The 15,460-nt window shown below is 37.4% G+C and overlaps 2 protein-coding genes across 2 annotated transcripts in view; both read right to left on the bottom strand.

Annotated features, from left to right (window-relative positions):
* DYTN (dystrotelin) overlaps nt 1–1,932 on the bottom strand; it is a 20,428-nt gene extending 18,496 nt beyond the window's left edge. Inside the window, exon 1 of the mRNA XM_009637479.1 lies at nt 1,887–1,932. Within this exon, the coding sequence (XP_009635774.1) occupies nt 1,887–1,932 (46 nt within the window). The remainder of the gene's footprint in view (nt 1–1,886) is intronic.
* A 4,832-nt stretch (nt 1,933–6,764) lies between these two features.
* On the bottom strand, nt 6,765–13,993 carry MDH1B (malate dehydrogenase 1B). Its single transcript, XM_035893029.1, has 8 exons — nt 13,848–13,993; nt 13,544–13,686; nt 12,362–12,864; nt 11,375–11,516; nt 10,241–10,404; nt 9,454–9,593; nt 8,650–8,731; nt 6,765–6,985 (listed from the first exon to the last, which is right to left on the bottom strand). Exons 1-8 carry the CDS (start codon nt 13,956–13,958, stop codon nt 6,954–6,956), a joined length of 1,317 nt encoding a protein of 438 aa, XP_035748922.1. The 5' UTR covers nt 13,959–13,993; the 3' UTR covers nt 6,765–6,953.
* Between the last annotated feature and the right edge of the window lie 1,467 nt (nt 13,994–15,460).

Raw genomic sequence — 15,460 nt, 5'->3', positions numbered from 1 at the left:
AATGGCCATCTTATGACCAGTGACATGACAAGGCATAAAAATAGTATTTAACATAGAAAGAACCCCTGCTCCTTTAGGAATCTAGTCTATTCATGGATCAGAAAAAAGGATATGCACTGTACATACTTTTAGCCAAGATCATAATGAAATAATATTTCTTCAGGCAAAACAGTTTCTTGATCAGAGATACTCTTCTACAGGGAACAGTTTGTCAGTCTGCACAGCCAGGTTATTATTTTGGATGCATATTGTTTCAAGCATTAAACAAATTTTCTGTCAAGATCAACATCTGGGACTCTATCAGAAGACGATAAGCAATTTACCAGAGCAACTGGCTTTTGACACCTCTGCTTAGTAATCCCACTCAAGTTGCTCAACTAAGTCCCATACCCTTACATGATTTCAGTTCATTCCTTTCACATCACTAAAGGATGTATTCCTGAGTGGGAAGTAAGGGCTTCTGAACATGACCTATACTTGGTACTTTACACACATACCTGGAACTTCAAGACAAAAAAAAAGGGCTCGTTCACAATAGCTTTAGAAACTAGAAAGTGATTTATCAGTTATCTTCCTGTCGTCAGAGACTCTTTCTCCCTGTACTTCAGAGAGGAAGAGTTACTCTGTTGATTAAGGTCAAAGATAAGCAACAAATATGCATAACTGAGTAGAAATAACTCACAAAACTCTCTACCTGGTTAGTCTGGAAATAAGCCAATAGCCAATCTGTGTGCAACGCTTTCCCACAAATGTACCAGACTAATGTTAATAGTCAGCAAATTATGGGCTCTGCTGGTTCCCAGATGCTGCCTAAGACATAGAAATAAGCCAATATCTGCTATACCATCTGTTTAGTCCTGCTCTTGTCATATTATGTTTTGTGGTATTATTTGGAGATGTAGTGCAGCATGTCATACAATGTGAAAAATGAGTTTTGACTTTTAGTTCTCTTTCTTCAGTAAACTGATCCAAAGCTCTTTTCAAAGTAACAGGAAGACTCCCACAGTATTCAGTAGGCTATGGATTACATTCCAAATGCTTATTTTCAAATACAAATGCTAGAAACATACACATGATCCAACTCAAACACTTTCCATGTGCAAGATGACTTTCTAAGTGGAGGGAATCTGTGTTAGTAGCCATCTGCTACTCACTTCAAGTCCATCCTTGCAGACAAAATGTGGCCTCAAAGTAGGGCATTCTGTGCCTGTCAAGCAATAGTTCCCAAACTAACTTGCAAGAGTATACAAGAAAAACAGCAGACAAAGAAAAAAAAGCCCAAATAAAAGACAAAATATTTTAGGATTATTATTATTTATGAGAGGTTATTTAGGGGCAATAAACTCTTTCATTTCTCACAGGAATGGAGCTTCCCCTTTGGACAGAAAACCAGCATGTAATCATTCTGCAGTGGGTCAAATTTCACCTCAAGGCTCATAAGTACCCTTTATTGAGAAGCTGACAAAGGAATTCCTACACACATAGAAGAGAGTCCATTGTTTCCTGACATCTCCAGCTGGTTACCTGCTAGTTCTGCATTTTGTGCTACTTGTTATGTAGCAGATGAAGTATCTGCTAAGATTTTGCACTAAAAAGGGGAGTGTATGGCCATCATTCATGCCTATTCTAGAAAACGTGAAAAAACCTTATCCTCTATTATAAACTGCCTGACCATTCCATGAGCCAAGGTGATAATGGCAGGGAAGGTGCCAAGACAAATCCAAAAATAAAGGTAGGACAGCATAGCTGTGTAATTTGTCATTTATGTGTTACAGCACAGAGATTCTGAAAGTGGCATGACTTCACTACAATTCATTAGTTTCTGTCCAAACAGACACAGAAATGTCTCTTGACAAAAGCTGGAAAAAAATGAGAAAAATCCTTACCCTGCAAGTCTGGATCCATGTGAAATGAACAGATGGCATTAGGCATTCTATAACAAAACAAACCAAAGTGTAAAGCCGCGTTTTCTAGACAGAGACATATCGAACCATTCAAATTAGACCTTTTAATCTGAACAATTTACTGGATGCGTTTCAGAGATGAAATTAAACAGAATTACATAAAACAACATAATAGTTTTGGTGCCAAGTGGAGAGAAATTCCAGAAAATTGCATGCTCTACATGCTCTCTGCTCAGGATAAAGGAGGAGTAACTCTGGTAACTGCAAAATTGTATCAGGGTGAAAACAGTCCCCAAAACAATTTCAAGTACAGGAAATGGGATCTTTCACTATTGAAGAGTCCAGTGTTTACATACAGGATTACTACACAGTCCATAGTGTACAATTTCAGGTGAGAGAGGGCATACCTTTATACCAGACTCTTCCTAAGATTCGTTGACTGTAATTGCTCACAAGTCTATTTTCTAAAATTTTCAAATTTAATAAAGTTTTCAGCGGAGCTGACATTATTTCATTTTGAACTGAGAAGGAAGGGAAAAAGGAAGCATAACCATGAATCTACTTACTTTACACAACCCTGAAAGCAAATTAATTATGCCTCTGATAATACTAGAAATTGAATGTCTCCCCTCATGATTTATTTCATTAATGCTCTAAACCACATATTTTTAAACATAAAAATATCAATATGAGTTCAGTATAGCAACTATCTTTCAGTTAATATTACATTGAAAAACACTAGGTATAACAGATCCAAGTTACATGAGACTCCAAGGCCACATATATGGCTTTTAGTGGGGAAAAAAAGGAAATTTGCTAGAATAAATAAAAAATAAATAGTTAGAAACTATCTAAAACTTAAATAATAAATTTGGTATTAAATCTGAACTTACCCAAACTTTCACTTTACATTTTTCCAGTGAGAGTCATTGATCATTTGTCATAAAGAGACAGAATTATGAAGCATAAATATTCAATGATCTGTAATTATCGAGTCTACCACAGATGTGCTACTACTATGGTGAAAGCTGCAACTTTGTGTTTTAGTCTCTAAATAACCTATAAATATTTAAAATGATGGGATACAGATTTGCTTTGATAACTTCTTCTCTAAAGACTTCAATGACACAGGTTTTACTGAAGTCCTTTTTTGAAAGAAATACCACTATTTTTCTTTTTCACTATTCTTCTATTTCCCTTCTTACTAAGGTTTAGAGCTTGAACTCAACCCTGGGTTCTCCAAGACTGCAGTTCTGCCTAACATTTACACAGGCATGTAAATTTGCTTATGCAATTACCCCAATTACATCAGAAGATGCTGATGTCATCAGTAATGAATTAAACATGTTTAGTGAACGCTACATGTAGCAACCTAAAAGATAGACTTACAGACACACAGCTTGCCTCATGGTTTCCTCCTTTTTTTCTCTCCTCCAAAGGTACATAAAAGAAAGCAAGAGGATGAATGTAAAATTACACAGGTTAAACTCACTTAAATTAGAACTCACTCATTAGAATCTCACTCAAATTAGAACAGATCCACTGACATCACTGAGTTATACAGCATGCATAATCTATTAGTACTTGATACTTACTGTAAGATGACAAGCTCTCTATCCAGTACAGTGCAATGCCTGAACTTTAGATTACCCATATGGATAAGCACACTATAGTCTTGTACTAGGGTATTCATGGTCCCAAAGTTAAGCATGTCTTTATGTGTTTTACCGAACTGGCTGTCATTGTGCAACATCATAGCACCATACCCACGAACCCTCCCTCCAAAAACTTATGAAAGGCATTACAAACATATGTACAGTCTACATTTTTATATACAAAACTCTATGGAGAGTCCAGATCTTGACTGCAGCAGGAGTGCTTGAGTGAAATGAACAGGATCTACTTCAGTGTTAGCACATCTACTTTATAATGAACATCATATGAAAGTAGAAGCAACATCTGCCTGCAAAAACATAAAATCTGAACTAACTCTGCTCATTGATACACTATTTCAGTCAGTGTGTTGTATTTCAGCTACATGTGCCCTTTATTAATAATTAAAACCTCTTCCACAAAATGAAAAATAATTTTTAAATTAATTACAAATGTATAGGAAATTAATTTTTACAATTATAAGCTCCAATCCCATAACACTGTTAAGTGCACAACAAGAGCAGCCTTATTCTTGAATCCTATTGGAATGTGCACAAAAAGTAATATTTTTGATTACTTTTATGTATTTCGTTTGCGTATATAGGTTCTCAGAATATACACTTCAGCAAATAAAATGGATCTTTAAACATGTTACATAATTAAGTTAAAGTACAGAAAAAGACAAACCAGTCCAACAACGGCTGAAATCTCCCAATAGATCAATTGACTTGATCACAGAAGCCTTCCTTCTTTTGAAATCAGACAATATATGATCAACATTTTAAACACACATGAAATAAACTACAATTACTTTTGTTTCCTGTGAAGGGTGAAAACATTCTATGTTGTGTTCAAAGGCCAAAATTATTGTCTGCTCTTAAATACAGCAACAGTGCTTACCTTTCTCTCAGCTACTTACTAAAGGCCCAGAAGTCAGACGACACTGCCAGAGAAGTCCAGTAGTTTTATAGCATTTAAAAGTTGACTTCAAGACACAGTTCTAAAGGTTTTGCTTTTAAATGAATGCTGTTCACAACAAATGCCTGGCAAAGGCCCAGATCAAAGTATCAGGTAATTGTCTAAGCAGTCAAAACAGAGAACACTAATTAATTAGTAATAAATATCCTGAATTATTAAAGATAAAACTTCTTTGATCTTTGTTTCAAAGCAATTTTTTCCTATGGTTGGAGTGCAATATTTCTAAATTGAGGGGCCTTTACTAAGCATCTCCCAGTTGCTGAGGAACAGTGTTGCTATAGAGACTGAAAACGAGGTGGAAGCTGGTACAATAATGCAGAAAGCACAGTGTGCAGTAACAAACAGTTGGTGCAACTACACAAAGAGGAAAATACTAAGTCCTAGTGGTAATGTCATAGAATAAGAATTGTTCAGACCAACCAGAAAGTTTACACACTCTTCAATATACCCAAATGCTCGGCTTTATGCAGAATATATACAACATTGGAAAGACACATACATTTATCTTAAAGACCTTTCTCGTAATTTTTTCCAGTTACTCTAACACACAGATAGTAGGATTCATCAGTGCTATGAATATCCTGCATACATAGCATTACTCAGTAACTTGTGAGAAAATGTGTACCAGAAATTACTTACTACTTATAGAAACCCCAAACTTAGTGATGACTAAGTCTATCACAGTGTTGTAACTGTAAGCAACTTCGAATATGTTACGTATTTTAGCTTTCCTATGATTTTTATTTTCTTTCTCTCCTAACCAAAAGCTAGGAAAAGAAACTTTAGTTTCCATTCTGTTATGCTTTCATGAGGAAAGACCTGAATTTCCCTGCAAGCCACTAGGCAAACTTAATTAGAATAATTTAGGATACAAGAGACATCCAAGGCATTTGTTTTGTCTTTCTCCTCCCAACCTCTAAGAAGAAATTCTTTGCCTGTGGTTTTCAGGGAGTGACTCAGAAGTCTGGTAAGCCTGCAGAAACAGTTAATTTCCTTCTCATTAACAGTGCAGTTTTGGTGCTTGAATTGCAGTCTGTTGGAACTACTATCTCCACAGGTAGAATAAAAAAATTCAGAGTAAAAGACTGCCAAATCATATTCCATATAGAAAAAACCCAAATGTAAATACACATTTGAAAAGCTAACTTTTCCTCTCCTGTCTTGGAGAAGGAGCTATGGAACAAACCAGGTAGTTTGTAAAGACTACTGGTAACATCCTCCCCTGCTGTGCTCTCCCAAGACATCTGCCTCTAGGTACTCCGCAGAGACTCAGCCCATTTTCTGTGCAAATGCTGCTAGAAACCAATTCCCTGGAGACCACTTCCTCATGAAATGAATGATTCCTAACCACTTCCTTCAAGACTTTTAACAATACCTACCTCTACAACTCCCATGTGAACTCTTCCATGAAGATACTTGTAACAGTGACATCTCAGTTCCTGTAAGTGTTGCTTCTCCCATATATATTTCACATAAGAAACTACACTCTTCCAACTCCCTTGTGATACCCCAGATTTCTGAGCTCCTCTTTCTAAATACCAGTGAGACACTCCTCCTCACTCTGTCCACATCAGCCAATAAATAACAAATAAACACTTCTTGGTTTACTCATGTAAGAAGTCTACTCCTGTTCAGAGTTTGAACCTCCACTTGAAAAGAAATAATGAATTTATTCCAACTGTATGTGTCTGATTCAAAGAACAGGAAACTTTTTATTTTGTTTTAATCACCCACACCTGATAAAAAATTAGCAAGTACAGTAACATTTCATTTAACGCAGTCTCCATCTTTTAAGACACCAAAGACAGCAAATGAAAGTGGTTCTTCAACAATCCTGTTTAGGCAAGGCCTTAATTAATTGCATGTTTGACTTAAAACATATGAGCAGTCCCTATGAAACTCATGAAATAAATAAAAAACACGGAGGCAAAAAAGATCTTGTCACTAAGGAGATGCACGCAACTAAATTTTTGTGTTAAAAAACAATTTTGCCTGAGAATATACAATCTTAGACAAGTATTTTGTTTCATTACATCTCAAACAAGAACTTGGAGTTATAAAACTGCTACTCTGTATGTGACATTCTTGCTCAAAATTGTCTTAATGTGAAGGTTTGAGACATTAAAAGATGCTGTTGAAACAGTTTATTCTTCTGAAGAAATAAGTTGTGGGATGCAAGTGAAACCCTAGACTCATTAAAGTCAGTAGGAATTTTGCTTTGGTCTCCAGATTGAGAATGTTATTTTCACACTGTTTTTGAAATACTTTTTTTCCTACAGATTTCCAGGTTTTTGATAAGGAAGATACTGTGACAGCTATGATAATGTTTAGTCTTTCTTTGTAGTTGGGTCTTTTGAGCAATGGAAACATTGTTTTAGTATGGGAATTTTCAGCATTTTCTCCTCCAGACAATTCTGTCTAAAGTGAGCCAGTAGGCCAGGTTTCCATCTCTGTAAAAAAAGCAAAATCAGTACATATTTTTGACAACATCCTAAAATACTTAGACATGCGAGCAGACAAGTAGGTCACTTAGGTAATCCTTGAAGAATATGGCATGTGATACTACTGTCACAAGAGTAGGCCACAGGTAAGCAGTTAGCTGCTAGCAGTGTAAAGGCCCTCTGCTTAGTGTTTAAAGCAGCCGCAAGAAAAATGGAACAGCTCCACAGAAAAACAGTGCCATGCAAGTAGAGAGCAGACAGGGAAGGACACTCCCATCTAATTGGGAATCTCCTGTCTGGGTTAATCAAGTTCGCGATTAGTGGAATAATGAAACTCTGCATTTATCAAGACAATCTTGTTGTGTCTGTAGTCCTTTCCTGAGAAACAAGCACGGATAACCAAAAGGCTTATATGCTCAATAAAGGCCCTTGGCATCAAGCTCCAGATAGTTTCCCCATTCTTCAGCCTACCCATAATGCAGAGGAACAGCTCATAGTATGGTAAGTGCTGATATAAAAGTACTGGAAAGAATTTGAAGGAAGGGAGAAAGAACACTAACTATGGAAAAGGCCTGTAGGACCTCAAAGTAGAAAGAAATGGATAGACTATTGGGAAAGTACAGGGATTTGGGAACCTGAGAATAGGGAAAAAGTGAGAAAACAACAATAAAACACACTTTAAAGTTAATCTGTTCTTATTTTGATGAATGATTCTTCTTCCCTTTATATAATCTTAAGAGGACAGAGAACTTGAAAGCAAAATAGGTTGGAAAGGCAGCACAGAAAGTCTTGGGAGAAGACGTGGATTTTCTATTCTGCACAGAAAAAGTAGATTGTGGATTCGGGGGAGTTTTGCCATGGCAGTATCACATAGCCTTCCCACATGCTCCTAAATATTAGAAAGGATATTGGAGTTGTTCTGTAGATTTTTATTTGAAATTTCTCATATCATTGTGCATTTAAAAACTAACAAACAAAGTGAAATGGCTTAATAATTTATAACGTAGGGATCTCTACATCTATTGTAACTGAAAGAAGTGGCAGATGTGGCTGCCACTTACCGAGATTGCCTTCTTTATAGTAAGTAGGAATATCTTTTTTTTAGCCTATTATCTTTGGGCGTCTCAACCTTTTCTTCTTCTGACTGGCTTATAGACTAAAGATATTGAATTAACTGTTTGGTACTGTAATAAACAGAAAAACGAGAAGTTTGAGTTCCAATTCACAGTATTTTTTTGTCTGTTAGAAATTAAACTCATTTCTAGATAGTAAAGAATAGTATAGCAAAGAATAGCTTCAAAAACATATAGTAGGACAGTACAGTGAAAGTACTTTTCTAATAATAGCTACTTGGGTTAAAAAGATTTTATTAATAACCCAAGATAAAATGTGTCATGCGAAATGCATTATTCACGCTCAGCTTTTATACCCATGATCTGTGAATGACACAATAGAAAATGACACAATAGAAACAAGGTTGCCACCATGCAGGTTTGCCCTTCCTACCACCATGCCCCAGGCATGGTCAGGATACATAGGACAAGCACTTGTTATTTCTGTTCCTTCCTGAAGGATTTTATATCCATTTAAAATGAAAGGGACATAAAATAAGAATCCATTACTTAAATTCTCACTTAAAACTTGGTATCATCTTTACAGGGAGAAAAACCCACCTTGACACAAATATTTTTTACTAGTGTTATCAGCTCCATACAGATGCATTTCTTTTATTTCCTTTAGTGCAACGAGCTTTTCCTGAATGGAAAAAAAAAAAAAAAGCAGTTTTAATATTACCCATTCTTTTCATCCACTGTAATTTCTCATATAAACTTAAAATATGTTAAATTAAAATAATCCTTATGTGTTACTAGTATGACTGAAGATCACAAAAACTGTCTGAAGCTAGAATGTAGAGTTTGGAACCAGTCTTTTTTATATTTTACTATTTAGTCAAACTAAGTTCTTTTTGTCTCACTAAGTGACAAGAAGCTTGTGACGCAATTCCTTTTAACTGATTTTATATTTTCTGAAAAATCCCTAATTCTAGTAAAATCTAGCCTTTGTTCATGTAGAGTCACAGCTATAAGGATCCCAAAAGATACGTCTCCTGGCATAGAACTATTCTGAATACCACACAAGCAAAATCAACATCAGCAGTACAGAATGTAGAAACATTAAATTAAAGCAAATATTTCTGCTTTGCACAAAGCCTGCGGAACTTGGGGGTGCAAATTCTACACTTACATAAGTAAACTTATTTCATCATGTCTTTTTTGTTCAACGGAACAGTCGTCTCTTCATTTCAATATATAAATCCTACTTTACACTTATAAATACCTGGCGTTCATCGTGCATAAGTGCATGTCTGCAGTTTGTATGTTTAACATTTGGAGTTAAGGTCTCAGTATTCAAAGTTATATCGCAAGGTACCCATAGGTGGCAGAATGGGCATACTATTGGAGACAAGAACTCATCACCTGCATCAGCTCATGGGCTAAGCGTCCCAGAACTTCTTGGGTCGTTTCATTAATCTCTAATTCTGTTATGACTTCCCAGTTACCATTCTGGAATCTCACTGGCATAGAGAAGACAATCCCTTCAGGAATGCAAAATTGACCTGAAGAAGAGGAAAAAATAAACCAAACGTATTATTTGATTAAGAAAAACATCCTCACCAGTGTCAAGATGAAGTCCTACATACTTGCAACAGTCTCCAACTGTAAGATCTTAGTATAAACGGAGACTGCCTTTTTCAGTGTACAGTTCAAAGACTAAAGAGTTCCCCTTTTACTGTAACTTTGTATTTTAGTTAGATGCACATGTAACAATTTTACATCTTAAAAAGGAGAAACATTAAACTTCTTATTTCATACAAGTGTTCAATGGCTGCTGTGAAACGTTCCATTTATTGGTCCACATAACTACACAAGAAGTGTTCTTGTACACACAGGTTCCAAGAACAATAGAGTCCCTGCGTGAAACACATACACCAGAAAAGCATTTAAACTAAAAGACTAATAGACAATCTGCAACAAGGCAATATTAACCTAAGAGATGCTTGTAAGGAGTAAGTATAAAATCACAAGCTCTGGAGAGCAAAATTGCTTAGATCTGGAGGTTCTTATGCTGAAACAAACTCTCTGCCTCCCATTCTACCATGATTTGTTTTACAAGTTTGTATTAAATTAAAAATCTTGATTTAAAATCCCATTATACATACTGGGGAAAGCTACAAGAGAATATGTGAAGTAAAAGTAGATTTACCTTTAGTAAGTACTCCCACAGAAACGATCTCCCCAGGAGGAGAGCCGTGATACCAGTATCTCAGTACAGTGGCTACGGCATGAGCAGGTAACATCCCTGCACATTGACAGACCCGGGAACTCAGAGAACTCTGTGCAGATAGAAATTCTGAATGGATCCATTCGCTACCAACAAAAAAAGTGAGAGGGGCAGGGGGAAGAAGGAAGAAAAAACCTAAGATGACGGCAGGACAAGTAGTTTTCTAGAGGAAAAAAGAACTAAACCTGAGGGAAGAAAATAATCAAAACATTCAAACTTCACTGCTGAAGGCAAGGCACTTAAAGACAGAAAAAATAAGGTCTAACAAAAACTGGCTCAAAAGGTAACAACAAGCACTACTTACCTATGAAAGTTAGGTCATTTACTCAAGTGATAACCTGTTATTATTATTTATATGTATTACTGTTTTATATAAGAACCCAGCCACAAACCGTAATCCCCCTGTGCTAGGCACAGTACAAGCACAGAAGAAACATCTGCGCTCCAGTAAATGCTGGGTTTAGACCAGAATGGGAGCGCCCTAGAGCTAGGCCTGAGTGCATGTCATATCTGCTACCCTCTCACTCCACCCATCCTTTCTCTGCTACTTCGCTTCCCATAAGAAGCGACGTAGCTGCCAGGTAACCTTTTTACATATGTTAACAAATAAATTGTCTATTTTGGGAAACTGACAATGTTAGTGTGATCAGGCTGTACGTTCAATGCAATTCAGCTACTTCAAGATGCAGGTCTATGTTTAGTATTATTTCAAAGTTTGTTCATGCATACTAGACATCTAAGTCGTTATCTGGACTTTCATTGCTTCTTATAGGCTGCTCATGATACGATAGAAAAGAAACACACTTAATATGTAGGAAAACCTAGTTATAAACAAAGTTGGCAGGAGAGTCAGAACTATGTATAGCACTAGGAACTACTCAACTTCTTTTGCAGACCAAGTACTTCAACTTGAGATTTCCTTTATATACAATGCTAGTCAGTAAAGACAAATCTTGAACACAAAAACCTTTCTTGATATTTATTACACAGTTCAGATAAACACGGATTAAAAGCAGTTATTTAATTTTACGTTAAAAAAAGAAATCTGTACTGTACCTATCATAAATCATATTCAACAAAGGATGTGAAAAATTAGCTGGGCCCCAAATAGCACAGTCATATCCGTAAAGTTTTGCATGGGACAAATCGATGTAGTTACAGCCAGTAATATTGCCCCAAACAATCACGTCTTTAACCCCTGTAACAGAGCAAAATACATCGATTAAGGAAGAGACAGACAAATATTTTCACTACATAGGCTGGACTAGATGACCTTCAGAAGTCCCTTTCAAGATGAATTATTCTTCAATTCAGTGTCCTGCCTTGATAGAAGAAATTATTTGATCTGAAAAATGCAACAAGGTTCTCTATAACATGAAACCTCATCACAAGCTGAAAAAGGAACTTTAAAATATCTAGACTCCAAAATATCTAGACTTGTAATTGATGACCAGTTCTTACCCTCGCAACACAAAGAATCCTGATGCTGAGCAGGCTGCTGGAGCACACCTTTGCTATGCAGTGCAGAACCACGCAAATATAACCAAGCTAGAACAATTGACCTGAGAAAGAAAGCTAATTAACCCAGAAATAATACAACAACACAGTTCTACTATACTCTCATTACCTGCACAGCAGTACGTTGTTATGTTTATTCACAGCTAGTTTGTGTGTCTCCAAAATAACAATGCGCTACAGACTGCAAATGCAATCTTGAAGTCCTAGTTCCTGATCTGCAACACAGCTCAGTCCTTCTTAGTATATTTCCAGCATGAAATACACACCAGAATGACAGGGCTGCATCCAAGAGTTAGCAGAAGAATCAACATTCATGGGATCAGGCACAGATCCAGATAGCAATAAGCACAGAAACCAGTAGCACCCGCTAGTCACCCCCTGGCATTCTGTACAGGCATGTGATTCAGTGGCTAAACACCGGTGCGTGCATTTTTACATCAACAGTGTTCTGCAATGAACTATGTACTCTTTAAGGTGTCCACACACTGATTTCCCCAAATGCTGCCAGATCACACAAATACTCACCAGCTGCATTCATATTCAGCTTCCTGGCCAGCATGGCTTTAGCTGCACTTTCCCAGGATGTTGCAACAGCAATGATGTTTTCAGGCTTAATGGACTGGCCATATGCCATAATCATCATTGCCTTAAGGTTTACAAAGGTTTTTCCTGATGAAATTACTCTGACACCACTCTTGGCATTCTTCTCAATCAGAGGAGCATACACTTGACAGATCTCACTCACTTCTCTGATGTAGTTCTCAAGGGACTGGACTTCACGGTTTAAGAGGACATCATCAAGAACAATGATAACATCAGCTTGAATAAAAGCCTCATTTATTTCAGTGTGCTCTGAAATACTGCGGAGGAGTGGGAACGCCATGTCTTCGGCTTCCATCACAATACCGCAAAGAACATCCTTAAACTGGCCAGTGTCGAGCAAATGGATACTGATTTCTGTGGTCATCCCAAACACTTCTCCATTGGCCAACAGAGGGATCAGCTGATAACAGATTGAAGCAGATGCACTGATAAGAGAAGGATATAGAAAAATTATAGTTAACCACTAACCACTGCTTGTTTGGAAGTATTAAATAAATAAATAAATAAAAGCTCTCTTGTTAAACATCATTATGTTTAAATACCATTAGCTTGGATCTTTTATGGCTCTTCCTGTCATTTTAACAGGTTAAAAATTAAAACAGTTGGGTTGTCCTTTAATTTGAAGGTTTTTCCATCCTATATATTTCAGGAGATACTGTAACTTAAAAATTGTTGTCTTTAAAGAACCACAGTTTTTTAAAGGTCCTCTGTTAAGGCTACCAGAAATACAGAAATTTCTAAAGCTAGAACTGCAAGAGACTCTTTACTTATTCAAATATTTCCCAAAACATTTAATGGAAGATAGCTGCATTCCAAAATTCCTAGCTTACTTTGTAAATATTTGCTTTTCCCTAAGGTGGTCTGGGGTCTAATGTTGCCTGTTCACATCCCCCACTTAGACTGGTGCAAAATGTAACAAAAGTAGAAATAATTTCTAAATTATATACTGAATGCTCATAGTGAGGGGCACAGAACCTAATTCAAATCAGTAAATTACAGGGATTCACGTATAAATTCAGATGGTTACATCTGTTATACATGACAAGAAAAAAGGCATTCTTCTGAAGCTGAGTGAAACTTCATACATATTCTTTTTACTCTCACCTGGTGATCCAGATCTGCAAAGGCTTGATAAGACTTTTAATCTCTTCCTCCTCTTTTTCAATTTCAATATGCGCCTGCAGGTTCTCCTCAGCAATGTCTAACATTTCCTCACTCAACATCATTGAGGTGATGCCATAATAGCGCTAAGAACAAAAAGGGTGATTTCTAATCAAATGACAGCCCAACACACAAAGGTAACAGTAGAAAGGATAGATTTATTTTACATTTGTAGGAGGGATAAAGAACATAAATGTTACAAGAAAATGTAAAATATGGGTTTACAGTATTAAAGGCAGCTCATTACCTGAGCATATTCCAGAAAATCGTCAACTCCTCCCAGAAGGAGACCCTTCCCTCCACGGTCCAACAGTTCTCTCCAAATGATAGGAGACTGGCTGTGTTCCCATCCATTCATTTCACAAATGTCATGAAGCCACTGCTAATGTAAACATCCCCACCAAAAGGTTTTAATACTTTTTCACATTTGATAACACTTAAAAGGTACAGCTATAAACATTATTTCCTCTCAATACATAATTACAAGGTGCTTCACAACTTACTCGTGTAGCAGTCAGTGCACATAAAATGGGGGAATAACACAAAGCAAGGCATGGTGATACACTGTGATACCTCAGCAAAAGAGCAACAGGTCTTACTTCTGCTTGATTTTACTGCTGTAATTTTTCTCGGTTATCTTAGCAGTACTAAAGACAGCCATGTTGTGAAGCAGCAAGTAATTTGAGGATCCCTATTTTAGCTGCAGAAGGTAGGTAAGCTGCAGAGGTTAATTGCTATTCACTTAACTGTTCAAATTACTTGGCTGAAGTGTCAAGCAAAAGATAAGAAGTAATAAACACCATGTCTATCTCATGAAGTAATACTGCCATTTTTTCAGTTCCTTATAGGAACTACAGTGTAGACATGGCAACATGTCTACAGCAAAAATACTCAGAGAGGCCCATCCGTGTTTTAAACAAATATGTGAGATTTAATTTCATATTTCCATTGTAGTCCAAAGCCCTTAAATCCCAGAAATGTTCTTGGCAAGTAACAACTCCGAAGGCATATGCAATTGCAGTTTGCAAAAGATTTACAGGCTGAGTGGCCATTTTTACATAATAAAAAAGAAATAAACTTGAACTTCTGACTGACAAAACACAGCTTCAGGCTGGCCCTCATTTTGTGCCCATCTTTTGTGGTAAGACTCACAAGAATGCCAGTCTCCTGCAACATTCAAACCCTTCCTCTGGCTGGCTCGCATAGCCAACGCTGCTTCAGTAGCACCTCTACTCCCATATCAAAATGCTAGTACAGGACAAGAAGAGACATGCTACAGATACGCACATTCCTTGCTTTGTAGAGCACTGGGGCATCTACCAACGACTTGACTTACAATGCCTTACCTCCCATTTGTCAGGGTGCTGAGTGACCTTGTGAACCCTGAAGTCTGGCAAGTTAGCCTGGAGATAGTCAGCCAGAAGTTCAGCTTTGGCATAGTAAGGGCAGTTTGCCTTACCTGCGAACACAGCGACAACACCACAAAGGGAAGATTTTGTGACACTGACCGATAAGGTCTTAACGGGCCAAACGTTTTTTTAATTGTTCCAACTCGAAGAGAGCCTTCTGTAACCAGCACCCCGCGAGTTCCCAGAAAGTAAGAAGACAAGCATAGAAAAGAAGATAGCAAAGAAAAGAGAATTTCGGAGGTGAACAATCTCTTCAGCAGGCGTTTACAGGGGCTGAGGAGGCGGCCCCGCGGGGGACAGCAGCGGGGAGAGGCAGAAGCCTCACCGACGGAATGAGGCGGGGCGAAGGCTGACTGGCAAACCGCTGAGGCAGCGTGCCGCGCAGACACCGCGCTCAAGCGAGAATACAAGAGCGAAAAGTTACGAAGGCCGCGGAGACGAGCGGCCGCCA

The sequence above is a fragment of the Egretta garzetta genome, unplaced genomic scaffold (assembly GCF_000687185.1).
Source record: "Egretta garzetta isolate BGI_Z169 unplaced genomic scaffold, ASM68718v1 scaffold474, whole genome shotgun sequence".
NCBI classification, from domain to species: domain Eukaryota; kingdom Metazoa; phylum Chordata; class Aves; order Pelecaniformes; family Ardeidae; genus Egretta; species Egretta garzetta.
This window is presented reverse-complemented; position numbering and strand designations above follow the sequence as displayed.

Bases quoted from the DNA above. Each gene is read 5' to 3' on its own strand.
- MDH1B (XM_035893029.1), bottom strand. From the start codon at position 13,958: ATGAATGGATGGGAACACAGCCAGTCTCCTATCATTTGGAGAGAACTG. The intron at 10,405-11,374 runs GTACAGTACAGA...TTTTGTTGGTAG, and splicing joins TTGAATATGATTTATGATAG to CGAATGGATCCATTCAGAAT. The intron at 9,594-10,240 runs GTAAATCTACTT...CCTCTTCTTCAG, and splicing joins TGTGGGAGTACTTACTAAAG to GTCAATTTTGCATTCCTGAA.